This window comes from Pelodiscus sinensis, chromosome 1 (assembly GCF_052426305.1).
Source record: "Pelodiscus sinensis isolate ZL-2025 chromosome 1, ASM5242630v1, whole genome shotgun sequence".
In the NCBI taxonomy this organism is placed as follows: domain Eukaryota; kingdom Metazoa; phylum Chordata; order Testudines; family Trionychidae; genus Pelodiscus; species Pelodiscus sinensis.
In genome coordinates, this window is record NC_143052.1 from 289,228,654 (window position 1) to 289,251,426 (window position 22,773).

General features: G+C 39.7%; 1 protein-coding gene across 2 annotated transcripts in view; it reads right to left on the reverse strand.

Moving 5' to 3' along the window:
* VWA8 (von Willebrand factor A domain containing 8) overlaps positions 1 to 22,773 on the reverse strand; it is a 254,315-nt gene that overhangs the window by 80,116 nt on the left and 151,426 nt on the right. For both annotated transcript variants that reach the window (XM_075918951.2, XM_075918952.2), the window contains exons 22-28: positions 19,547 to 19,622; positions 18,115 to 18,250; positions 15,650 to 15,769; positions 14,080 to 14,285; positions 8,452 to 8,603; positions 2,921 to 3,029; positions 1,704 to 1,842 (exon numbers count right to left, since the gene is read on the reverse strand). In XM_075918951.2, coding sequence (XP_075775066.2) covers positions 1,704 to 1,842; positions 2,921 to 3,029; positions 8,452 to 8,603; positions 14,080 to 14,285; positions 15,650 to 15,769; positions 18,115 to 18,250; positions 19,547 to 19,622 — 938 coding nt within the window. The remainder of the gene's footprint in view (positions 1 to 1,703; positions 1,843 to 2,920; positions 3,030 to 8,451; positions 8,604 to 14,079; positions 14,286 to 15,649; positions 15,770 to 18,114; positions 18,251 to 19,546; positions 19,623 to 22,773) is intronic.

Genomic DNA, 22,773 nt, shown 5'->3' on the forward strand with positions numbered 1-22,773 from the left:
AGCGGATTGCTACCTGCGAGCTCCGGGGCGAGAAAGCCCCGTTCGTAAGCTGCTCCGGTGCCCCTGGTCTGCTGGAGACCGTCTCCAGCAGACCAGAGGCACCGGGCGGGTTCCCGCGCTTCTGAGGCTTTGCCAGAGCAAAGCCTCAGAAGCGCGGGGAACCGCCGCTGCTGCCGCTTGTGTCCCGGTGCCTGTGGTCTGCTGGGGACAGTCCCCAGCAGACCACAGGCACCGGGACTCAAGCCGCAGCCGCGGGGGGGTCCCGCGCCTCTGAGACTTTGCCAGAGCAAAGCCTCAGAGACGCGGCACCCCGCTGCCGCTGTGGCTCTGCTCCCCGTGTCCCTGGTCTGCTGGGGGGGGGGGGGCGCGGCTAGTGTGCCCCCCCCCAGCAGACCAGGCTTTTGTTTTGGACCCTGGAGCAGAGCAGCTGGGGCGCTGCGGATTGGTCCTGCAGCGCCCGCTCTGGGCACTACTGGACCAACCTGGCAGCACCCCAGCTGCTCTGCCCCAGGTCCTGATTCAGCCGCTGCTGGTCAGTTTCAGCAGTGGCTGAATCAGGACGCCTGGGGCAGAGCAGCTGGGGTGCTGCTGGGTTGGTCCAGTAGCGCCGAGGAGCGGTGCTACTGGAGCAACCCAGCAGCACCCCAGCTGCTCTGCCGCAGGCGTCCCCAAGTCAGCCACTGCTGAAACTGACCAGCGCTGACTACAGGAAGCCCGAGGCAGAGTTGCTCTGCCCCAGGCTTCCTGGAATCAGCGCTGATCAGTTTCAGCAGCAGCTGACTTGGGGAAGCTTGGGGTTCTTAAATCTGTATGTAAGTCAGAACTGGCGGTCAGTTTCAGCAGTGGCTGAATCTGGACGCCAGTTCCGACTTACATTCAGGGTACGTCTAGACTACATGCCTCTGGCGACAGAGGCATGTAGATTAGGCTACCCGACAGAGTAAAATGAAGCGGCAATTTAAATAATCGCCGCTTCATTTAAATTTACATGGCTGCCGCGTTGAGCCGACAAACAGCTGATCAGCTGTTTGTCGGCTCAGCGCGATAGTCTGGACGCTCCCCTGCCGACATCAAAGGGAGTTGTCGACAACCCAGGTATGCCTCCTGGGATGAGGCATACCTGGGTTGTCGACAACTCCCTTTGATGTCGGCAGGGGAGCGTCCTGGCTGCCGCGTTGAGCCGACAAACAGCTGATCAGCTGTTTGTCGGCTCAGCGCGATAGTCTGGACGCTCCCCTGCCGACATCAAAGGGAGTTGTCGACAACCCAGGTATGCCTCCTGGGATGAGGCATACCTGGGTTGTCGACAACTCCCTTTGATGTCGGCAGGGGAGCGTCCTGGCTGCCGCGTTGAGCCGACAAACAGCTGATCAGCTGTTTGTCGGCTCAACGCGGCAGCCATGTAAATTTAAATGAAGCGGCGATTATTTAAATCGCCGCTTCATTTTACTCTGTCGGGTAGCCTAATCTACATGCCTCTGTCGCCAGAGGCATGTAGTCTAGACGTACCTACAGATTCAACTTAAGAACAAACCTACAGTCCCTATCTTGTACGTAACCCGGGGACTGCCTGTACAAGTTACATAATACTGAATATTAGGGAACAGCTATGATCTCATCTGTCCAATTCCTTGTTTTCTCCAGTGAATCTTTTATTGTACAATAAGAGGGATCTTGCAAAAGTTACAAATATTTTACTGTACCTTCTGCTACAGCAACATCGCAGACCAAGTTAACCTCATTCAAAGGCAGTGTCCAAAAAGCAAGTTCTTCTGTGAAACTGAGGGACCTTGCTTCATAACGTTCCAGTGGAAATCCCTGAATATTTAAATATACTGGACCCTAAAAGAAAGCCAAAAGCATGAGGATGAGGTATTTTATTTCACTCACCAACCTTTATAAACTCTAGTTTTCCTAACGGTTTCTATTGCTTTTAGCATTAAATGCCAGATCAAGCATTAAAAACAGGAGAGGATGGCTTATGTTTAATAAGAAACCAGACTGCTCTTTTTGTAAGCTCTTTGCATCCCACCCGGAGCTCTTAAGATCCTATCACCATTTCCCCCATAATATACAAGCTATGCTGTCCCCCTCACGTGAGGGCTATGTATGTCAACTAGAACATCCATCTAGTAATGGGGGATGTTTGGAACCATGATCTTTAATCCCATGGAGTAGAGGTCACACTGCCTAGAGTGCATTTGATCAATCTTGAGCACATTGCATATTTGCAAAGAAACATCACACTGTATTTTTTGATTAGGGAAGGTTTAAAATATCAAACGTAACATTACATTAACTACCCCCCTCCCACACACACACGTAATAATTGATAGAGACAGGGCAAGATATTGGATTTGTATAAGATGTGGATAAGATTCAGGCTGGAGGCAAAGTCAGATCAAAGATTCAGATTTGAGAGAGAGAAAAATTCAGAACTCTGCTGCATGTGAAATTAAGCTAGAATACAGGCTCTTCTCCATTTTAGATCTCATTCAGATGAATTGTGATCTGGGGACTGAAACTGGACCTCCCCACACATCCATGACTGTTTCTGGACTTTTCTAAAAATGACATTGTCACCTTCACAGCAAAAACTCTGCAAGAGCTTTTGAACTCCACCGTGTAAAATCCTCCCACTCCAATCAAAGTACTCCTTGCTTTTTATGTCCTGAATATGGAGGGATTACAAGACAGGTCCCCACAGCAACTCAACTTGCAGTGTGAATACATAAAATAAGTCTATTTTTTAAATCTGTACAATTAAAACAGCTTTTATTTCATTAGAAAAATCAACTCAAATTCTTCTTTCTGCAGAAAATGAGTGACAACTTCTATTTATTAAATTATGATCAGGGTGATCTTATATTTGCTGTAAAAATAACAAATCAATATTTTTAAGCATTAAAAAGACACAAACCTTTATATTTAACTGATGAGTTTCCGTTGGACACAGTAGTTTTGGCTTTGCATTCCCTGATTGATTGATTCTCCAGTAGCCCATAAATGTATGGTCTGGTAATGGTAGTCTGTCAAACAACATATGAACAAGGAACATTTATCCTTGTTAATTTGCAATCATATAACCACAGAGTTATTCTAACACGCTATTTTGAAAATTCCCTTGTGGAAAATGCTCCCTTGCTGAAGCATTCAATTTCTTTTAAATGCCAAAAATTTTAATGTTCTGAAATACAAGTACTCTCAGTCTGTTAATTTGAAGTCCAAGTTGGCTGAGTCATTTAGAGACACATATTCAGTGCTCCCTTGATCAACTTAACTCAGTTCAAAGTGGATGCCAGAATGAGTGAGAGAAGTTCTACTAAGTGATGTGCTTCTCAAGGAAAACTGCATAATGGGTATAGCAAATGAGGCAACAGGTTATTGCTGCAAGAAGTAGCATTAATTGCTGTAGTATGTTCTCCAACACCCACTGGATAGGTCACACAGTGCAGACAATGGCTCTATTCTAATTGCCTATGCTGCCACAATTGGACTGTATCACAAGAAAGTCCAGAAGGATGGTCCTTTTACATATCCTGTGAAGACTATCTATATGGCAGGCGCCAAGTTTCTCATAGATGCTTAGCCTCCACTACTGTTCATGGACACAAGCTCACAACATAACCCTTGCCAACTATGCAGAAAAGTTGGGGTTAATTTGTCTAAACCTTGATGATGTTTCCATTTGTTTCCATTTGTTTTTCACTAGGGAAGAGAACAGCTGAGCTACTGTCAAAAATACATTTCTGTAATAACTGAAAATATTGATATATAAAATAGTTTCACAGAAAATACAGCATTTAGGTTTTCCTCTATTTGCTCTCTCTCCCAAATGATTTTCAACTACTAATACAATGATGTAAAGTTTTGTTAATGCAGAGTAATTACATTAAAATGAATGAACTGATATGCTTACATACCAGTATCAGAAGACTGCCTTTTGGTCGCTCTTATTTGGGATTAGTTGGTATGTAGCATGTATTTAATTAGCTTTTAGCGTAAAGAAAGTTGAGAGCATGTGCAAGACATTTTTGAACACTATTTAAACCTCTTACGTTATTGCACAACTACAAAACTTGGCATGAGAATAGAAGACATCCCATCTCCCTCCTTCTAAAAATACATCTCTGAAGTCTATTTTAAGTAAGTTCTCAAACTGTTTATTAAGTCTATGCTTGATCTCTCTTGTTCTATTTGTGTCTGTTCCTACAGTTAGAATTTAAAATAATAGGCTGTGCAATTAAAGGATGTTTGTTTCTTTTAGATATTTTGGTCTGAGAGGGGCCTTAATTAAAACTCTAGCATCCCTGAACTTTGGAGAAGTTACTAATCTCTCTCTATTCCAACTGTAGGAATGAATAATTATATTTTGTAATCTTTCTGAACAGCACAAAAAGGAAATATTCTAATAATTGCTCTTCCCATGTAGAGAGTAGATCTATCACCATACCCATTCTGTCCTGGGCCCATTTGCTGAGGCTCCCAGTAAAGTTGCCAAAGGTCAGGTTCGCGATATTGAATTAGAAAATGGATTGAAAGCACCAAAGCATTTCAATGTTCAGACATAAAATGCTAATGACTTTTTGGTGATGCAATTTGGGCTGAATTTAAATCAGCTTGACAGGCTGTGTTTTCCATTAAGCTTAATTCCTTTAGTTAACCAGATCTGAGAGGATCTCCTAGAACTGGTGGATCCTACTGCTGGCCAGATCCTTTCTGGCCAGTTGCCCACCCACACACTGTGAGTGGTGGGGATCCAGTGCCCAACAATGGAGGGGAGAAGAGGTGCAAGCATGATGATCAGACAAAATGTATACTGAGCCTCTGAACGGATCACTAAGCTCGCCAACAGTCTCTGGCTAGCAAGTTCCTTTTTTTCACTACTGCCTCTGGCTGGGCTGGCACCCCGGGGGAACTCAAGAACCTCTGGCCCAGGATGCTGGCCAGGATGTGTGTTGTTTTGTACACAGCCTCCAGTTGCATTATCAATCAAAAGGAAAAACCATAGCTAAAAACCAATAGCTTTCCAGTGGGGACCAATTATAATAATTACTTTCTAAGAAGAGGATATATAGGTAAGTCTTCTAGCCTTTATAAACATCAATTCTACAACTCTACGTGTATAAAAAGACATCTGTAAAGTTCCTAAAGATACCTTGCCTTACTGGGGACTACTAGATGGGGAGCAAAGAAAACAGAGTTATATTTTCCCACTTCTTGCTTGACAGGCAATACCAAAAAAATCTCAGCCAACTCACAAAATTGAGGGAGCCAAGACCTGTCACTAATCTGACCACAGATTAACTTTAAGGAAGGACTGTCAAACCAGCACAATTAGAAAAAAGTTCAGCTTATTCTAAAATTGAAATGGGCTATACAAAATTAGAGATCTAAAGAAGATATGATAAAATAACAAATGGCTTAAAGAAGCCCAACTAGGTGATCCTATTTAATATTTCCAAAATAGCATAGTGAAATTAAAAAGACAAAAACATAAAATATACAAAAGATACCTTTTCAAAGCAACATATGGAACTCATGCCCTGATGATATGCTACTATCATCATGCAAGATCTCAAAATAGGTAGAGTCCTATTTATTCAGTGCTTAGGAGCAAGATCCAAAGAAAAATATGCTACAAGATGTGATGCTGGTGACTTGATAAATAGCTTTCTTCTTCCTGTACCAGTAGTGAATCAATGTGCAGAATAGTGTTAGGAGTCATTTGTTAGAGATGCTGTCCTTCAGAGAGCAATTAGAGACCTCAAAGCATTTGCGAGTTTCACTGTGTGAATCTGGTACCCTGGCCAAATTCCATCTTGGGTCTTGTTTCCCTGACAGTTTCAATTCACTATGGTAGTTTTCTTCACTTTTTGTCCTGAACAATTGCTGCAGAAGTGATTGACTTTCAGTGGTGTGTGAAGCAATCTTTTATATATAACTATTTTACCAGGATATTATTGTAAATTGATTCATTAATGTCTGGGAAAGTATACTGAAATCATTGAATTAAAATGATCACTGTTAAGAAATGTGATGTATATTATCAAGAAAAATACATTTTTAATACATTTTTTTAAAATTATATATACACGAGAAAAACACTTGCAGTTAAATTAGCTAAAAAAAATATTGACTAGGCCATTAATAATTAACTGAAAAATCATGCTGAATTTTCACCAATTTAGAGTATTTCATAGTTAAGTGCATTTCCACAAAAGTATCTGTGACTAATTAGTCAGTCTGTCTTCTGGAGAAACAGCTTTTGGAGGAGGTTATAATTTTGTTTGCTGGTCTCTGAACACGATTAATTTCTCTGAGGGCTCTAAGTTTTTTAAGTTTTATAACCTGCTCCAAAATCTCATACCAAAAAGTCTGACACCATAGAATATGGATTATCATCATTCTTAGCTTTGGAGAAAGGTAGAGAGAGTCTATAGGCTACCCTGATTGCTTCAATGGAACAACGCATATTGCAGGAATCCCTTTTTATTGGTCATTAATGATCTCCCAACCCTTTTCACAAGACTAGGCATATTCATTCCAAAGTCCAAGCAAGGTATATTCATTCCAAATTCCAAGCAAAAACTCTAAAATGGATGACTGCATTCTGCCTCCCTGAATTCACCCTGAGGTTTAACTGGATACAGCCTTCTTTGGCGTATCATATCCTAAACTGCTGCGTAATACCCGAGTGGTGTTCATGTGCCTAGCATGCACATTTCAGCTAGTACATTTCACTCTGATTCATGGTAGAAGTAATAACTCCTGCCTGAAAGATCCTGTAGAAGTCCCTTGGATAAAGCGATATGGAATAAAGATTCATCTCTGCTACATATGAGAAGCTCTGTATACTAAAATAAAACATTCAAAATATTTTAATATGTGCGGTAACCACATTTTAATTCATGGTAATCAGGAATCTTGGAAATTAGGACTGAAATACAGTGGCAAAACTATATGGAGATATTTTCATAGCACTCAGACACATGATTATTGCTCTCTCAAATTCCTGCAAAATGTTTAAAAAAAAAATTAAAGTAGACCTAGACCAAAAACCCTAGATATGAATGCTTCTGAGCTTTGGGGAAGTTCAAATATGATATTTTTCTCTACAATATGCTGCACTCTGAATCTAATCATCTCCGAGTCTGTTTATGACCTTCATGGCTAAGATCATATCCAATAAAAGTAAATTATATATTTACTATTCTAAAATCCTTATTTAAATTAAATAAAATGCCAATTTATCAAATATAAGCTCTCTAACTCAACACACACTTTATAATCTTTCAAAACTGAATTTACAAATTATTCTTCACAAGTAAATTATGGAGATTGCAGCACCAGTTTCAGGGGTATATTGTCATCTTGATGCATATGGTAGCTTCTCAGGCACTGAGTTTCTCAGACACATGATTCCTCAGGCATCAGGATGACAAATTATGCCATAGTCATTCGACTGTCTGTCTCCTTCAAAACATTTATGTAAGTTGCTAGACATGATTATAGGAGTGCTCCTGCAGGAGAAATCTAAACAGTGACAACTGATAAAGATGTTTTGTCAGTGGAGTCAGCTCAGCTCCTTCTTAGCAAACATAAAAATAGCATAATTCTATGTAAAACTGAATTTTATATAACCCATGCTTTGCTTTACTGTAAAAGGGAAATATTTGTTTCTCCATAAACAGTTCCTTGACTGGTTTAATAGCTTGTTTTTTCTGAGAATCCTTTAAAGATTTATTAGATTTTTCAAAACATCTCAGAATTTTTTTTTAAATTGTTCTTAATTATGTTTATATATCAAATAATATATTATTGCAAGGCAGAAAAAAACCAACATTCATGTGAAGTGCAAAGGTAGGAGCTGAACCGTGACTTAATAATTTAGTATTTTTAAAAAACTGGCCGTTGTATTTCTGATCTCTCAAATAGTACATAGTATCACAAATTCAGTCAAAGGCCATGACAATTAAACACGAATGGGGCTCTGGATACAAGCAAATATTACAACCTTTCTTGTTGCCTGCATGGACAGCTAAGTGCTCTGACATGCTATGCTGATGTATTTTTATAGGGCTGAAGATTAAGGACCAATTCCTGCTCCAACTGCAAACAAAGGGATTTGTTCTGCTTCTTAGTTTAATGGGAAATAGGAAAAGATCTGTAGTAATCCAATAAAAAACACAGACGGAGAAAGAAACAAATATTTCCCTTTATTTGTTTGTATCTGTTTGTCAGACATACTATTTACATGTACATGGAAATTACACAGAGATGAAACAATAGTAAGTTATAACTACTAAACTGATCAGTAAAATATAATTGTCATTTATTTCAATCAGAAAAGTATTTAGTTTCAAGTATCTCAGGTTGTTAGCAGCAATATAAAAGCGAAAAATGGCTGATAGAGACAAATGTTCTTAATACATATTAAGTTAGTCTTACTCCTTGGCCAGCTGTATACTGGTGGGCTTTGCTCCAATAGGTATCCCATGTTTGTGCAAAGTGCTGATTAAAGTATCACGCATTTCATTATTGTAGGAGTCAAAGTCGAACACATTTCGAACCACATTTGCAAGTCCTTCAGTTGGAAATTTCTGCACAGAAACAAAACCCCAACATTTATCTTATTAAATACTTCTATTAAGTTATTGTACATTGCACATATATCTCCATTAATTGAGAGAGAAATGCTATGCTTACTTGTCATAAAGCAACAAAACAAATGGTATAATTATTTCCTGGAAACACAACTTCTGTTGAAATTAAAGAAAACAGCACATCAGATTCATAGAGCTGAGTAGTTGAGCTCTATCAGTCATCCTTTTAGTGTTGCTAGATAGAATATAACAAGCAACAAACACAATAAATACAGAACTAACAATATGCATGCTAAATTTCACTGCTCAGTTGCTGTCTGTGGGTGACTTATTTTCATAATCTCTATACGTTATGTCTCCATAATCATAGAGTCTGCATATCACTCTTGGATTGGCTGACAGTCATAGTACAGAGATTTGTATAATCACTTAAGGTATGTCTACACTTGCACCGTCTTTCAAGAAAGGAATGCAAATGAAGACATTTGAAATTGCAAATGAACCCGGGATTTAAATGTCCTGTGCTTCATTTGCATAATTGCATTATGGCACTGTTTCGAAATAGCGCTATTTCGAAATAAAAAACGCTGTTAAGGTGCAGTTATTTCACAAGAAAACCCTTCTCTTGAAATAACTCGTAAACCTCATTGTATGAGGAATAAGGGTTATTTCGAGAGAAGGGTTTTCTCTCGAAATAACCGTGTCTTAACAGCGCCTGTTATTTTGAAATAGCGCCATAATGCGATTATGCAAATGAAGCACAGGATATATAAATCCTGGCTTCATTTGCAATTTCAAATGTCTTCGTTTGCATCCCTCTCTCGAAAGAGGGTAGAAGTGTAGACATACCCTTACTATTACTTCTGATTCACACACTCAACATTTTCAGGTTTTCTGCCAACAACAAAGAAATTGTCTTAGCTTCTTACTCTTTTCAGCACACAGAAAAATTCCAAAATTTCATGAAAGAAAACAACACTAGAACAAAGAAAGTGGGGCTGTGGAACTGCTGTAAAATAAATTGTTTAACCATATGACTAATTTCCCTCTTTTCTTCCTACAGGCCAGCAGTGCTCATTGACTCATTTCCCTCCTTCCTTCCCTCCTCACTGATTACCTGCAAGGTCCTTACTCCAGAATAATTTATATATTTGTTTACACTGATTGTTTACATTAGTTTAATCCCACCTCCTCCTTTTCTTGCCAGTTTTAAAACATAGTTTACTGTAAAATGTTGCCCCTCTGCTAAGTAGTAGCAGATTGGCAGGGCCTTGGACACTGGTTTTCTATGAAGGAGAACTCGGTGAAGCAATCTGCATATTTACTTAGTGCAACTTGTGTATTTACACTACATGCATTAGTCTTTCAACAGAAGTGGGCATAAAAGGCACATAGACAAACCCCTCTTTTGGAAATTCCAGCCCACATACTAATACCCTGTTCCCCAAAAGCAATTCTGCATTCATAATTGACTTCACGGAGGGAAAATGAGGAAGAGAACCAATTCTCATACTGCTGGCCACAGCGTTCCTAAAACAACTTGCACCAGAATACAAACCAATGCAGAGCACTTCTTGTGTTTACAAAAACAACCCTCCCCTCCCCCCCAGCTCCCTCCAAAAAATCCCAACAACAACTTTACAAGACTGTGTAACATTGTTATTTGGTGATGCTTGCCAGTACAACATATATGCTAATTACAGATTATTTGGGGCTATGGCATTAAGGAAGAACAAAAAGGGTACTTTCTTCTCAACTAGTGGTTCTCACACTTTTTGGCCCATAGCTCACTTGGCTCAATCCAAACCTTTCTGTGGACCACCAGTTGCTAATTGATACTCACCATTAATTACATAATTACACCCAAGCCATTTCACTAGTGCTGCAGCTAGGAAGAATGATTTAATTTAAATTATTAAACAGATTAAGCATTTTAACTTTCTCATGTTAGTTTATGAAATTTCATTTTAAATAAAGTAAAATATTAATTTATGTCCAACACAAAAGGTTTCAATGTTTTCTTTATTTATGACAGAAGTGGGAACCTTTCTGGGTTGGGGGTCACTGACACACACAAAAATCAATCAGAGACCACACAAGTGAGAAGCAAAAAAACTCCCAAAATATCCCAACCCTCACTGATGTGACCTCACAACTCCTCTGGTGCTCCAGCCCTATGGGGCGAGGAGGAGGGACAGGGAGAACTGAGGTTCAGGGCTTCCCATAATCCAGATTTACTTTTCTGGAGTTCCAGAGTTGATTTTGTGGACCCCGTTAGGCTCCCGGGTGGGCACAAAAATGAGGGGTTCAGTGTGTGGGACAGGGTGGCCAGCAAGTGGGATAGGGATGGGGCTGCAGGATCTGGGCAGAAGATAGGGAGCAGGAGGGGGTGAGGGTACAAGGTCTGGGTGGGACGTAGGGTGCAGAAGCAGGCTGGGAGTAGTGTGTCTGGCAAGGGGAGAGGGAGCAAAAGCAAGGGAGGGTGCAGGAGCAACGGTGGATGCAGGGCAGGATGGGGGTAGAGTGTCTGGCTAGAGGGGAGGGCGCAGGAGCACGGAAGCATACAGGAGGGTTCGGGATAGGTTATTTGGCCAGAAGAAAGGGTACAGGAGCAAGAGAGGGTACAGAAGCAGTCTGGGGTAGGGAGTCTGGCCACGGGTGAGTGGACAGGAGCAAGGGAGGGTGCAGATTAAGGATGACAAGGACTAGTTGACTCTCCGCCTCCCCCTTCCCCCCCCCGTGCCTCTATCAGGTAAAAGCAGCAAAGGAGGGGGGAGAGGGGAAGAGGAGGTACTGCAAAGTGGCAGCGCCACACAGAGCATGTACCTGGGCTCCATGCAGCACTGCTGCTTTGAAATGCTGTGGCAATGTTTCAAAGGGGCAGCGCCGCACAGCTGATCCAGGACTCAGCTGTGCAGAACTGCCCCTTTGAAATGAACTGCCACTTTAGCATTTCAAAGCAGGGCCGCACAAAGCTGACCCTAGGATCCATGCGGTGCTGCTCCTTTGAAATGCTGCCATGGCATTTGCTTGGTCAGCTAGGGAGTCCCCAGCTGATCCCAGGTTCTGGGGAAATGCTGCGTGGAGCCTGGGATCAGCTGGGGAGTCCCTAGCTGACCCCAGGCTCTGCGTGGCATTGAAGCATGGAGCCCGGGTCAGCGGGGGACTCAGAGTCCCCCTGTTGACCCTAGGCTTCATGAGGGTGCTTCTGCCTTGAAATCACAAGAGCTTCCACTGAGGACTCATGCAAATTTCAAAGCTGGCACCCGCAAGCAGCCCTGAGCAGCGGGACTTCCTGCTGGACCTGGTCTGCATGCACAAGTGCCTATCCACTAGTTGAGTAGTTGATGGAAATTCCATCGACTAATAAATTACTCGATATTTAACATCCTTAGTGCAGAGTGTGGCCAGGAGGGAAGATGCAAGAGCAAGGGAAGGTGTAGGAGGAAGCTGGGAGTGCGGATTCTTGGCAGGGGGAGTGAGGGAAATTGGGACGTGGGGGTCTGGGCATAAGTGAGGGTGCTTACTTGGCTTTATGCCCCGTCACTCCCAAGTATGGCTTTGCACTGTTCCCATTGGTGGGGAAATCCTCCAGACAACATCACTATGCTGCCGTTCCCCCAACGGGGTGGGGAGGGGGCGGAGCAGCAGCACATGGAGCCGCTTTCTCTACCTCTCTGCATGAGCTAGGTATGACGGGGAAGGTTGGGGCTTTTTTCACCACATCTCCCTCCCCAACGAACCCTCTGAGGAGGAAGCCAGAGCTGGTGCTCCAGCCTGGAGCTCCAAGGCTGGAGCAGCTGCGCAGACTCCCCACTGTGTGTGTGGGGAGAGGCTGAGCTTGAGCCATGGATTACCTGTATGGCGGATGCAGACCATTAGTGATCCATGGACTGCACTTTGAGAACCACTGTTCTAAACAAATCTGCCTTTCAACAGTTTGGCAGTCCATTCTTTCCTCTTTCATTTCACTTTCATTATTTATTTTACTAATAATATGATACTAGTTTCTATTAATCTAGTAAATCATTATGGCCTGCCCAATAACATTCAAGTTCATTTGATGGGAAGACCTCAACTTTTAGACGTGTAGTTTATTCTGTCCAGGATAGTTATTAATTCATAAACTTTCTAATTATCAGCTTTGTTATGCTGTATTTACATAACACTAGCACCCAAAGGCCTCATCTGCAGTAGTTCCAAAGATACAACTAAGACTGAAGAGTGACAAAGTCTCTGCTCTAGAAATCTAGAAGTACTAGGTACAAGTATCATTGTAACTTAGAAATAATATAATATGTCTGAACCATATTTTAGGCCATGTTTTCACTCTATGGAAGATTGGTGGCTTCCAGGATCAATCTTCAAGAGTTTGATTTAGTGGGTCTAGTAAAGACCCACTAAATCAAATTCAAAGGAGTAAGGGAAGCTGACGGGAGCATTTGTTCTTGTCGGCCTCCCACTATGGGGACAGCGGAAAATTTGAATTAAGGTATGTCTACTCCAGCTACTCCCTCCCCTGTAGTGTAGATGTGGCCTAAGTCACATACACACACAGATATGACACCCTCTGCCCTTTGGCCCACCATCACACAGCTCCATTGTGCTGTCTGAATACACATGTAAAAATGGCACTTGTGCCAAAGAATTTACAATAAGAAACATTAAAATAATTATTACAAAAATATTTCTAATAAATATAAATGTAACACTATAACATCATAAATCTAAGGAACAGTACTATAATAATTACATTACCTACATCATAGTTTTTAAATAGTAAAAATATTTGTATTCTTTATTTCAAATAAGCAACAAATGTGCTTCAAGATATAAAGCAATTATTCTATTAGCAGAGATCAGAACCTAACTCTAACCTTTTAATTTTATTATTTAATCAGAATTCAGGATATTGCACTGAAATTGACTATGTGAGGCAGTCAAGGTATATAAGCAACTGTTTGCCAAGAGTATATTCATGTGACAATTTTGACAATAACATCTGATTTTTGATCTATTATTCTTAAGCAACAGTGTTCATTTTCCCATAAAGTCATTGTAAATAAAAAACGAAATAGCAGGTAAATCACTCTTATATTATTCTTATAAAAGCACAGGGAATTCCTTCAGATAGATAATAAGAACAATGCATAATAGGCTCCCTTTCTCTCTTACACACAAAGAACACAATGAAAGATAAAAATGTACTGTATGCATTGTACACACTTACAAATAAATGTTCACAAAGATCTAACTACCAAGGAACACATAAGACCCCATCAATGTACTATCTGAGCATCTAGAGATTATTACTTTTTCTAAATGTAGTTGTGGGCAGATCCTTACATCCAAAAGTTTGATTTATCACTTTAAACAAAATTCGTTATATTTGAAGGTTTTCCAAAAAGTATAGTGCATTACTGTTCATTTAATTTGTTGCATTCTTTTGAATTCAAGATAATGCATATTGTACCTGTAAATGTTTTACTATATTTACAACCTCTCTGGTTGAATAAGGATAGTTAATAATTCCTTGGTCAGCCAAGCTTCTCAGTTCTCCAAAAGCAGCTACCAGTTTCTGAAGGATTGGCTCAGGAACATCCGGTCCATACTGTCTAAGCATAGCCAGTTCAGACTGCGGTTTGGGATTATCAACTGCATGGCAGCTAAAAATATCCCCTAAAATAAAAAAATATATATATACATATATATAGCATATATATCAGCCTTTATAAAAAGAGAGTTAATAATAACACTTAGATCTTATACTATATCCAATCTAAGATAGTGGAAAACCCCTGAAAGCCTTTGAGAAGTATTGAGCACCCGCCGACTGAAAACAAAATTTTTAATTGCTCTTCATGATAATGAGAATTAAGGCTACATTAGAAATACCTGAAGGCAAGGTAGCCCTCACCCCAAAGATAGAACAGGAATCTCTGACCTGTTACTATAGTTCCCCTGAAAAGAGAACTTGTTCATGAAGTCTTTTTTTAAGCACTCTATTAGGTAAGTGCTGTTTCCACAAATGCCTGGTTGTCTGTCTATCTGATAGTGCCAAAGGAAAGACCACAGGAGGTAGCTTTGAAAAGCTTGTCCACTACCACACTTCCCTCAGTCAAGGAGGTGGAAAAGACAGTACATTTCAGTACACGGATAATTTCTGAAGGCCTATGGAAACCAGACCCAATCCATTTGGCCACAGTATCTGGACACTTGGAAGCCTTCCCTTAAAATCTTGAAGAGAATGAAAAAAGAAATCTATTAACTTGTATCTAACCTGTCTAATAGCACCTTGAATATGCTTCTGAAGTCAAAGAGACAAGGTCTTTTCCATTCTAGATTCAGAATAGGGAAAATCAGAAGGGAAGGGTGTCATGCCTAGGTGAAAGGGGGCACTTTTTTGGTAGAAATAAGGACAGTTATAAAAGACCAATTTGTTACTATGAAGTACCAATATGGACAGTGGGAAAGCACTTGAGCAATCTCATGTGAGCAGGAAGAGAGGAAATATTAACCATATATCCTGGTCCAGCACTGCTAAGTGAATTTCACTGGGAAAAGGTCTACAACATGGACACCCCTTAGGGTGATAGAAATGTAGCCGTGTTAGTCTGGGGTAGTTGAAGCAAAATGCAGGACAATGTAGCACTTTAAAGACTAACAAGATGGTTTATTAGATGATGAGCTTTCGTGGGCCAGACCCACTTCCTCAGATCAAATAGTGGAAGACCCCCTTAGGGTGGCATTATATCTGATCTTGAGGACCACTTTCCTGAAAGAGTCCTGGATTGCTCACTGGACATATGTGAAACTTACTTTCTTGATGTGTTGATGTCCATCCCAAACAGGGTCATATCTGAAACTATGAGTCCTCAGGGCCCCAAATTAATTGATTTAGCAATCTTTTCCCCACTACAGCTACCCCATGCTTCCGTTCACCAAGAGATCAAGTAAAACAAAGAAAGCTAGTGTTTTTCCCACATCCAATGGCATTTCATATATCTGATTTACAGTTTTCCCATTTAATACATATCACTTACCTAGTGTGCCAAAAAAATCATTACCCAAAAACGGAAATCCAGGTCTATTTGCTAGTACTATCATTCTAAAATCAGGATGAATTACTATTATATTTTCTCTTCCATCTATATTAGCAGGATCTGCAAAAATAGATTGTTAAAAATGTTTTAATTTTGCAATTTATGAACCAAACAATAGAAATATATACATCTTCAAAAAGCACAAGAGGCTTTATCAGCATGTTGCTTCACTATGACAGCTCTGGGCTCTTGCCTATAATTATTTTGTTTCATAAAGTGTTGGACTCTAAATCTATATGAATAATTTGTTCTAAGGGCAATGATGCATTGAATTTCTCAGAACCAGAACAACTTGTGCCTTCAGTAAAACTTGTGGGAGAAGGCTGGTACAGGAAATATTCATTAGAAACCCCCTGTGGAGATTTCCACACACTGCCTTGTGTGAGAGAGGGAGACAAAATCTGTGGTTTGCTCTCATACAGAAAACGGTGTCCATAATCTTGAAGGGCCCTGGAAATTTCTGAGCAGGTCTACACTACAAGGGCAGGTTGATCTAAGTTACACAATTTCAGTTACATTAGTAACATAATTTAAATCAATGGTTCTCAAGGGTCCACGGCCGTCTTACAGGCGGTCTACAGCTTGAGCTCAGCCACTACCCTCCACCATGCAGCTCGGATTTCTCGCTCGGAGGGCATGTGGGGAGGAGGAGGGAGAGGGGGAGGTTAAGAAAGCTCTGACCATGGGGTCTACACTGCACTGTGTCGACAGAAAAAACTCTCCTGCAAACTCCTCTTTCTCATCTTGTCCTGCTGGAGTACCAAAGTCCACAGGAGACTGATCAGCAATCACTCAGTGGATCTTTACTAGACTTGCTAAATAGACAGTTGGTGAATTGATCACAGTAGCGTCGATCCACTCCATAGTGGTGACAAGTCCTGAGGGAGGCCAGAACCATGTGTATAGAAAATGTGCTAACTGGCTCAGGTTGGGCTTCTCCACCAGCACCCTGGCAGCACACCTTTACTGATAGATACCCACAGGAAACCTCTCACAATTACACAATCAAGGTTTTAAAGAGCCAGACACAATTTCTTTTAAATGACTCCCTTGAGATTTGTGGTTACTCAGTATAATTCTGGTGTTGTATCACCTGAATACTGAATAATTACTTCATTCATACTTAAATCAGTGTTCCTAATCTATTTCAAAGAAAAAAAAATCCTCTATTTTCATCATGCATATAACATCGCATTGACTAACAGTAAACATACATTTTAAATACAGCTGTGCTCCAAAAAATAACTGTAAAAATTCCGTGTTTTCAGTTTTTTCCTTTTCTAGTTGATAAATTCCAATGATGAAATTTTGTCAGCGTACAACTAAAACAGCAAAAAAACAAAAGAACAAAACCAAACCCCACGCAATCATTTTTGCTAACCGCAAATTCAAAATCTAAGATAAGGATATCACAGGCCAAAATATGCTGTAAACAACAGAACTACACAGTTGTTACCTAGAGGACTTGGTCGAATGCATCCTTATTTGAAGTGTTGAAGGCAGAGCTCAACTTAATTTAGTTGCCAAGCAAGAAAAGCCTCCTTTTTGCCTTGTAAAATGACAAAGTTTTCATAACAGTAACAACTGAAATATTGACATGGTGTCCAGCAGACAAGTTTACGGAGTTTTTCTACAAAGTACTATACTTTAAACACTAATTAACTGCTAACATTTGCACAGCAAGGCTACGTCTGTACTGTGCTGTTTTGCGCAACAAACATGCAAATGAGGTGAAGCATGGAATATTGCTGTGCCATATCTGCATAATTAATGAGCAGCCACTTTTTGCGCAAGAGGCTTTTGCACAAAAAGGAGCTGTCTACATGGCTTCTTTTTGCACAAAAAAACCCTCTTGCGCAAGAGCCGTTCTTCCTCTTCTTTGAGGAAAGAGGCTCTTTCATAGTAAAAGCAATTGCTGGAACATGGAAACATACTGGCTGTGTCTAAACTGGCATGAACTTCCGGAACTGCTTAAAACAGAATACTATTCTGTTTTCAGTTTTTCTGGAAAAGGAGCGTCTACATTGGCAGGCTGCTTTTCCGGAAAAGCCCTTTTTCCGGAAAAGCGTCTGTGGCCAATGTAGACACGCTTTTCCGGAAAAGAGCCCCGATCGCCATTTTCGCAATCGGGGCTTTTTTCCGGAAAAGACTACTGGGCTGTCTACACTGGCCCTTTTCCGGAAAAAAGTGTTCCGGAATAAGGACTTATGCCCGAGCGGGAGCAGAATAGTTTTTCCGGAATAGCGGCTGATTTTGTACAGTAGAGCGTCGTTGCTTTTCCGGAAATTCAAGGGCCAGTGTAGACAGCTCGCAGCTTATTCCGGAAAAGCAGCTGATTTTCCGGAATAAGTGGCCCAGTGTAGACACAGCCACTATGTTTTACAAAGGCTATAAAAGCAACTTACTGGCAATAAGGCGCCTTCCATCTGACAGAACCATTTCTCCACTTTCCACAAGAGTTTTTAAAATACAGGTAACATTTGTAGGTGCTTTGTCTGCCTCATCAATAACCAGAATATGCCCCAACTTGACTGCTTTCACCTAAATGACAGAAGAAATGGACTGTCATACAAACACATACACACACAAAACTGCAGTATTAATTTCTCAATTCCTTGTAGTAACATCTTGCATTTGCCCTCTATTATTTAATATAGAAAAAAAACCAAAGGGGCAGAAAGTGGTTACTAATATTAGGGATGTAAAATCCCATTTAATTAGTTAACTGGTTAAAAGTTAAGTTTAACTGGTTAACTGATTAAACAGGAGTGAGTGGAGGGGTTGCTCCAGCCAGACAAGGAGAACCACACACACCCTGCTACAGACACAGGCTGCTCCAGCCTGGCTGCTTCTGGCCCCACACAAGGCTGCCAGGTCCAAGACTTTGTGGGGCTGGAAGTGGCAGACCCACACGGGGCTGGCAGAGCCACTGCTGCTTCTAGTGAAAGATGATGTTTACCAGTTAATCGGTTACCTGTTAACATCCCTAACTAATATAGCAATATTAAAACATAAACAAATTGTTGCTTAATAAACTGAAGAAAGAAATGGGCACTGTTAATACTAAAAATGTGTGTTTTCAGCAGGGCTGTCAATGAATTGCAATTAATCCGCACAATTAACTCAAAAAATCAATCACAATAAATCACAGTTTTAATTGTACGGTTAACAGCAGAATACCAATCGAAATGTATTATAATTGTTTTCTACATTTTTAAATCGATCGATTTCAATTCTAACACAGAAGACAAAGTGCTCACTTTATAGTATTATTTTTATTACAAATATAGGCACTGTAAAAAAGATGAACTAGTATTTTTTCAATTCATCCCATACAAGTGAAGTAGTGTAATCTCTTGATTGTGAAAACAACAAAGTGTCCTGTGGCATCTTAGAGACTAACAGATTTATTAGGGCATAAGCTTTTGTGGGTAAAACCCACTTCATCAGATGAATTGAAGCAGAAATTACAGAGGCAGAGGTATATCTGTAAGTACAAGTATAACAAAAGAATGGAGTTACTTATCAAGTGCAGGATCAGTGTTAATGAGGCCAATTCAGTCAGGATGGATACGCCTCAATCATAGCAGCTGAGGAGGAGGTGTAAATACCAAGAAGGGAAAGTTGCCTTTGTACTGGCAATTTACTTACTATACTGGATTCTGTTGCTGAATAATAATATAGTCTAATGAAAGTTACAGTTCCCAGACCACAAGGATAAGGATATTATAGCTTAGCTCTGAATTCCTTGGCTATCGTGAAGCCTCCAATATACTTGACATTATTTTATAAATGGAAATATATTCTCAAATCTATAAACATAATTTAAATACTGACCAGTGGTGAGTCTTCATATGTAATACGTCCATCTTTAACCGAAGGCTGCAAAGTAAGGCTCTGTACAGTGGTATCTCTGAGATTTAAAAAAATGCAATTAGAAACAAAAGAAAACTGACTTTTAGTTATAAACTAAAAGGGAAAAAATAAAAACTGAAAGCCCTATTTGGAATCAATACTGTGGCATTTTCAATTCTCTAGGAGGGAAAGCAATGATAACTGCAAAAGCCCACACACCATTATACAACAATAGCCAGAGTGCAGAAACTCATGGAACCAGTCTAGAGGTTTGAGTGGCATAGTGATGTCATGTATGAGATATAATTTTATTTTTTCACTGCATGAGGTACCAAAGTGGCAGGTGTTTGGGAGCCCCAGAGAGCCTCACTTTCTATTTCTTTTTAAAACCCATAAAAAGATGCAGACTGAGGAGTGTCCATCACCATGATCCCTAATTATTCAGAGAAGTTAGTGTTCAGCAGTCCCTCTTCCTCACTCAAGGTTTTCATAGCAACTCCTAGCCCTTTAAATCTAGCAAGTGAAAAATACAAGCATTGAAGCCCACTTCTCCCATATGAAAGTGCAATGTGGTACCACTAGTTCTGGGTATAGCATGCACGTTTTAAATTATAATTGCCATGGGGAACATTTCCAAATGTCAAAGAAATCTCCTCAGATAAATTAAACTGCTTAGCAGTGTCAAAGTGAATTGCCCTGCTCCATACTAGTATCTCCAAGAGAAACTGATATTATATATAAAATAGTTTATTTTAAAAAAATTACTACCTGAAATGATTCAGATAGGATAACTATTTTACTGGCCCTTGATTCATCACTATATCATAAAGTACTAAATTTAGTTGCTGGTTTTTGGGGGTTTCATGGCATGATATTCCTTTCTTTCCAAAACAACATTCATATAGGGAAGTTCTTTAAAAACAGTCTGATGGAAATGTGGGAACAGTTTTAACTTCAGTTAGTACAATCAACTTCAATTAAAACTAAATGAGCATCAAATGAAGAACAGGTTGTAGTTTAGAAAGCTCAAACACAATTTCTCTTTATCTGATCAAACCACAGACCTTATTATAAGATTTGATTTATAAAAAACCACGCTCACCTTCATAGCCACATACTGAACTAGGATTATTTGCTTAACCTAAGGCTATTCATCCCTCAAAACTTTACTTTAGATTTATCTTCAGATTTTTTAAACATGTTTGCAAAACCAGACTTCATAGACACAGGAAATCAAATATAGCATTGTTCGTAGCAAACTGTAAAATGACAAGCATCCAATTTTAACTGAAATCTGGAAACAGTTAACATCCAAACCTCCTTTATTTGCTGTCCGTACAATTTATATCCCCAACAACAAAGGTCATGATTGATCTGCTACAAGGTTTCTACTAAAAACAAAAAACAAACACCCCCAAGAAAGATCATAATAAAAATACAAACTGCTAATTAAATCTTTGCAGTGGGGTATTATTTGCAGATAAATGCAACATGAAACATCATTTTCCTACTACTGTAGACACCATTTCTATTTTGCTCAGATAAATCAATACTAGATGCAGAAAAACTTCAGCTATGGAAATGTCTTTTATTCTTTGATTACTAATTACTTATAATATATAACAAATTCTCAGATGCTATTATTTGGCATAATTTCACTTCAGTTATAATCTTTAGTCCAAACCCATAGTACCTTAAGGCTACAAGCACTTTATGACACATAAACCATGGCAATCAAATACTAGAACACACTGATCCAGTGATCAATTAAATCTGAAATAAATAATTTTTCAAGTTCTCCAAGGTAAGATACTTCTCATATATTTACAGGACTGTTCAAAGCATAAAGGGCACAACAAAGGTACAAATATTGGAGTACAATGGGAATAGGAGATCAATGGAGCATAAATCACTGTCTGACCATTAACAAAAAAAAAAAAAAAAGAGGGAACCAGCGTAGAGACAAAAGGACTGAGGAACTATATATATATAGTGAAATTATGAATAGGCATAGGAGGGTGAGGCAGAACTGGAACAGAAAAATGACAAGAGACCAATAAGTGCATTCAGTGTAAATAAAAACATTAATTCAGCTGGTTGTAGTTAATCATATACAGTACAAAACATCCTCTGTCAGAAACAAAAAGGTCCCCATCTACACAGAATACTAAAATAATGTATTAGCATCATGCTAATTAATAAGTAGCACAAATTCCTAATAACAACAATTTTCAAAACAAAGAAACTCTGAAAAAGGCAACTTTGGGGGAAATCAACACTGAAAGCAGTTAGAAGAGAAATCAGATGACATAAGGCAGAAATATTTTAATCAGGAAGTCTGCAAAATAACTGTAGAATTGTTCCTACTGCCATGCAGGAGTTACAGAACATGCATAACACATTCCAGTATCTCCTGACAGAACAAGTAAATCTGAAGAAAAATAGTTTTGCATGGCATTAGAAAGTATCCAGGGTAACTACAAAGCAGTTCCAAATCTCTTTTCAATTCCCTGGCTATTCTCCACTCCTTCTCTTTTTGCAGTATTTCCAAAAAGTATTCGGGGGATTTGAAGTTAATGAGGGAAGCTGAATGTCTGGCCTAGCGCAGAACTAATTCCCATGATTTCCCTACCATCTTCAAGATCAGTAGAACTGAATGCAAAACTCCAATATTTGCTTAGCATATCAGGTGCAATAGTTATTAACAACCTGTTTGATTATGTTGACTTCAGTGTTTCCTTTCCTAAACATAAAATAAACTATTAGGCTACGTCTAGACTGCAAGCCTCTTTCAAAAGAGGCTTTTTCAAAAGATACTTTCGAAAAAGCTTCTTTCAAAAAAGAACATCTAGACTACAATCAGTACTTTCGAAAAAGCAAGCTATTTCTTCCGAAAGAGAGCACCCAGGCAGTCTGGATGCTCTCTTTCGAAAAAGCACAGTTTGCATTACATAGCACCTTTTTTTGAAAGAGCACTTTCGAAAAAAGGCGTTATTCCTCATGAAATGAGGAGTACCGCCGTCGAAAGACAAGCCACGTTCTTTCGATTTAATTTCGAAAGAACACGGCTGTAGTCTAGATGCAGGTGAAGTTTTTTCGAAAAAAGGCTACTTTTTTCGAAAAAACCCTGCAGTCTAGACACAGCCTTACAGATATAAAGGGAAAGCAGCATGCTTTTTCTTTGTGTTAAAAGTTGAAAAGCTGTATTA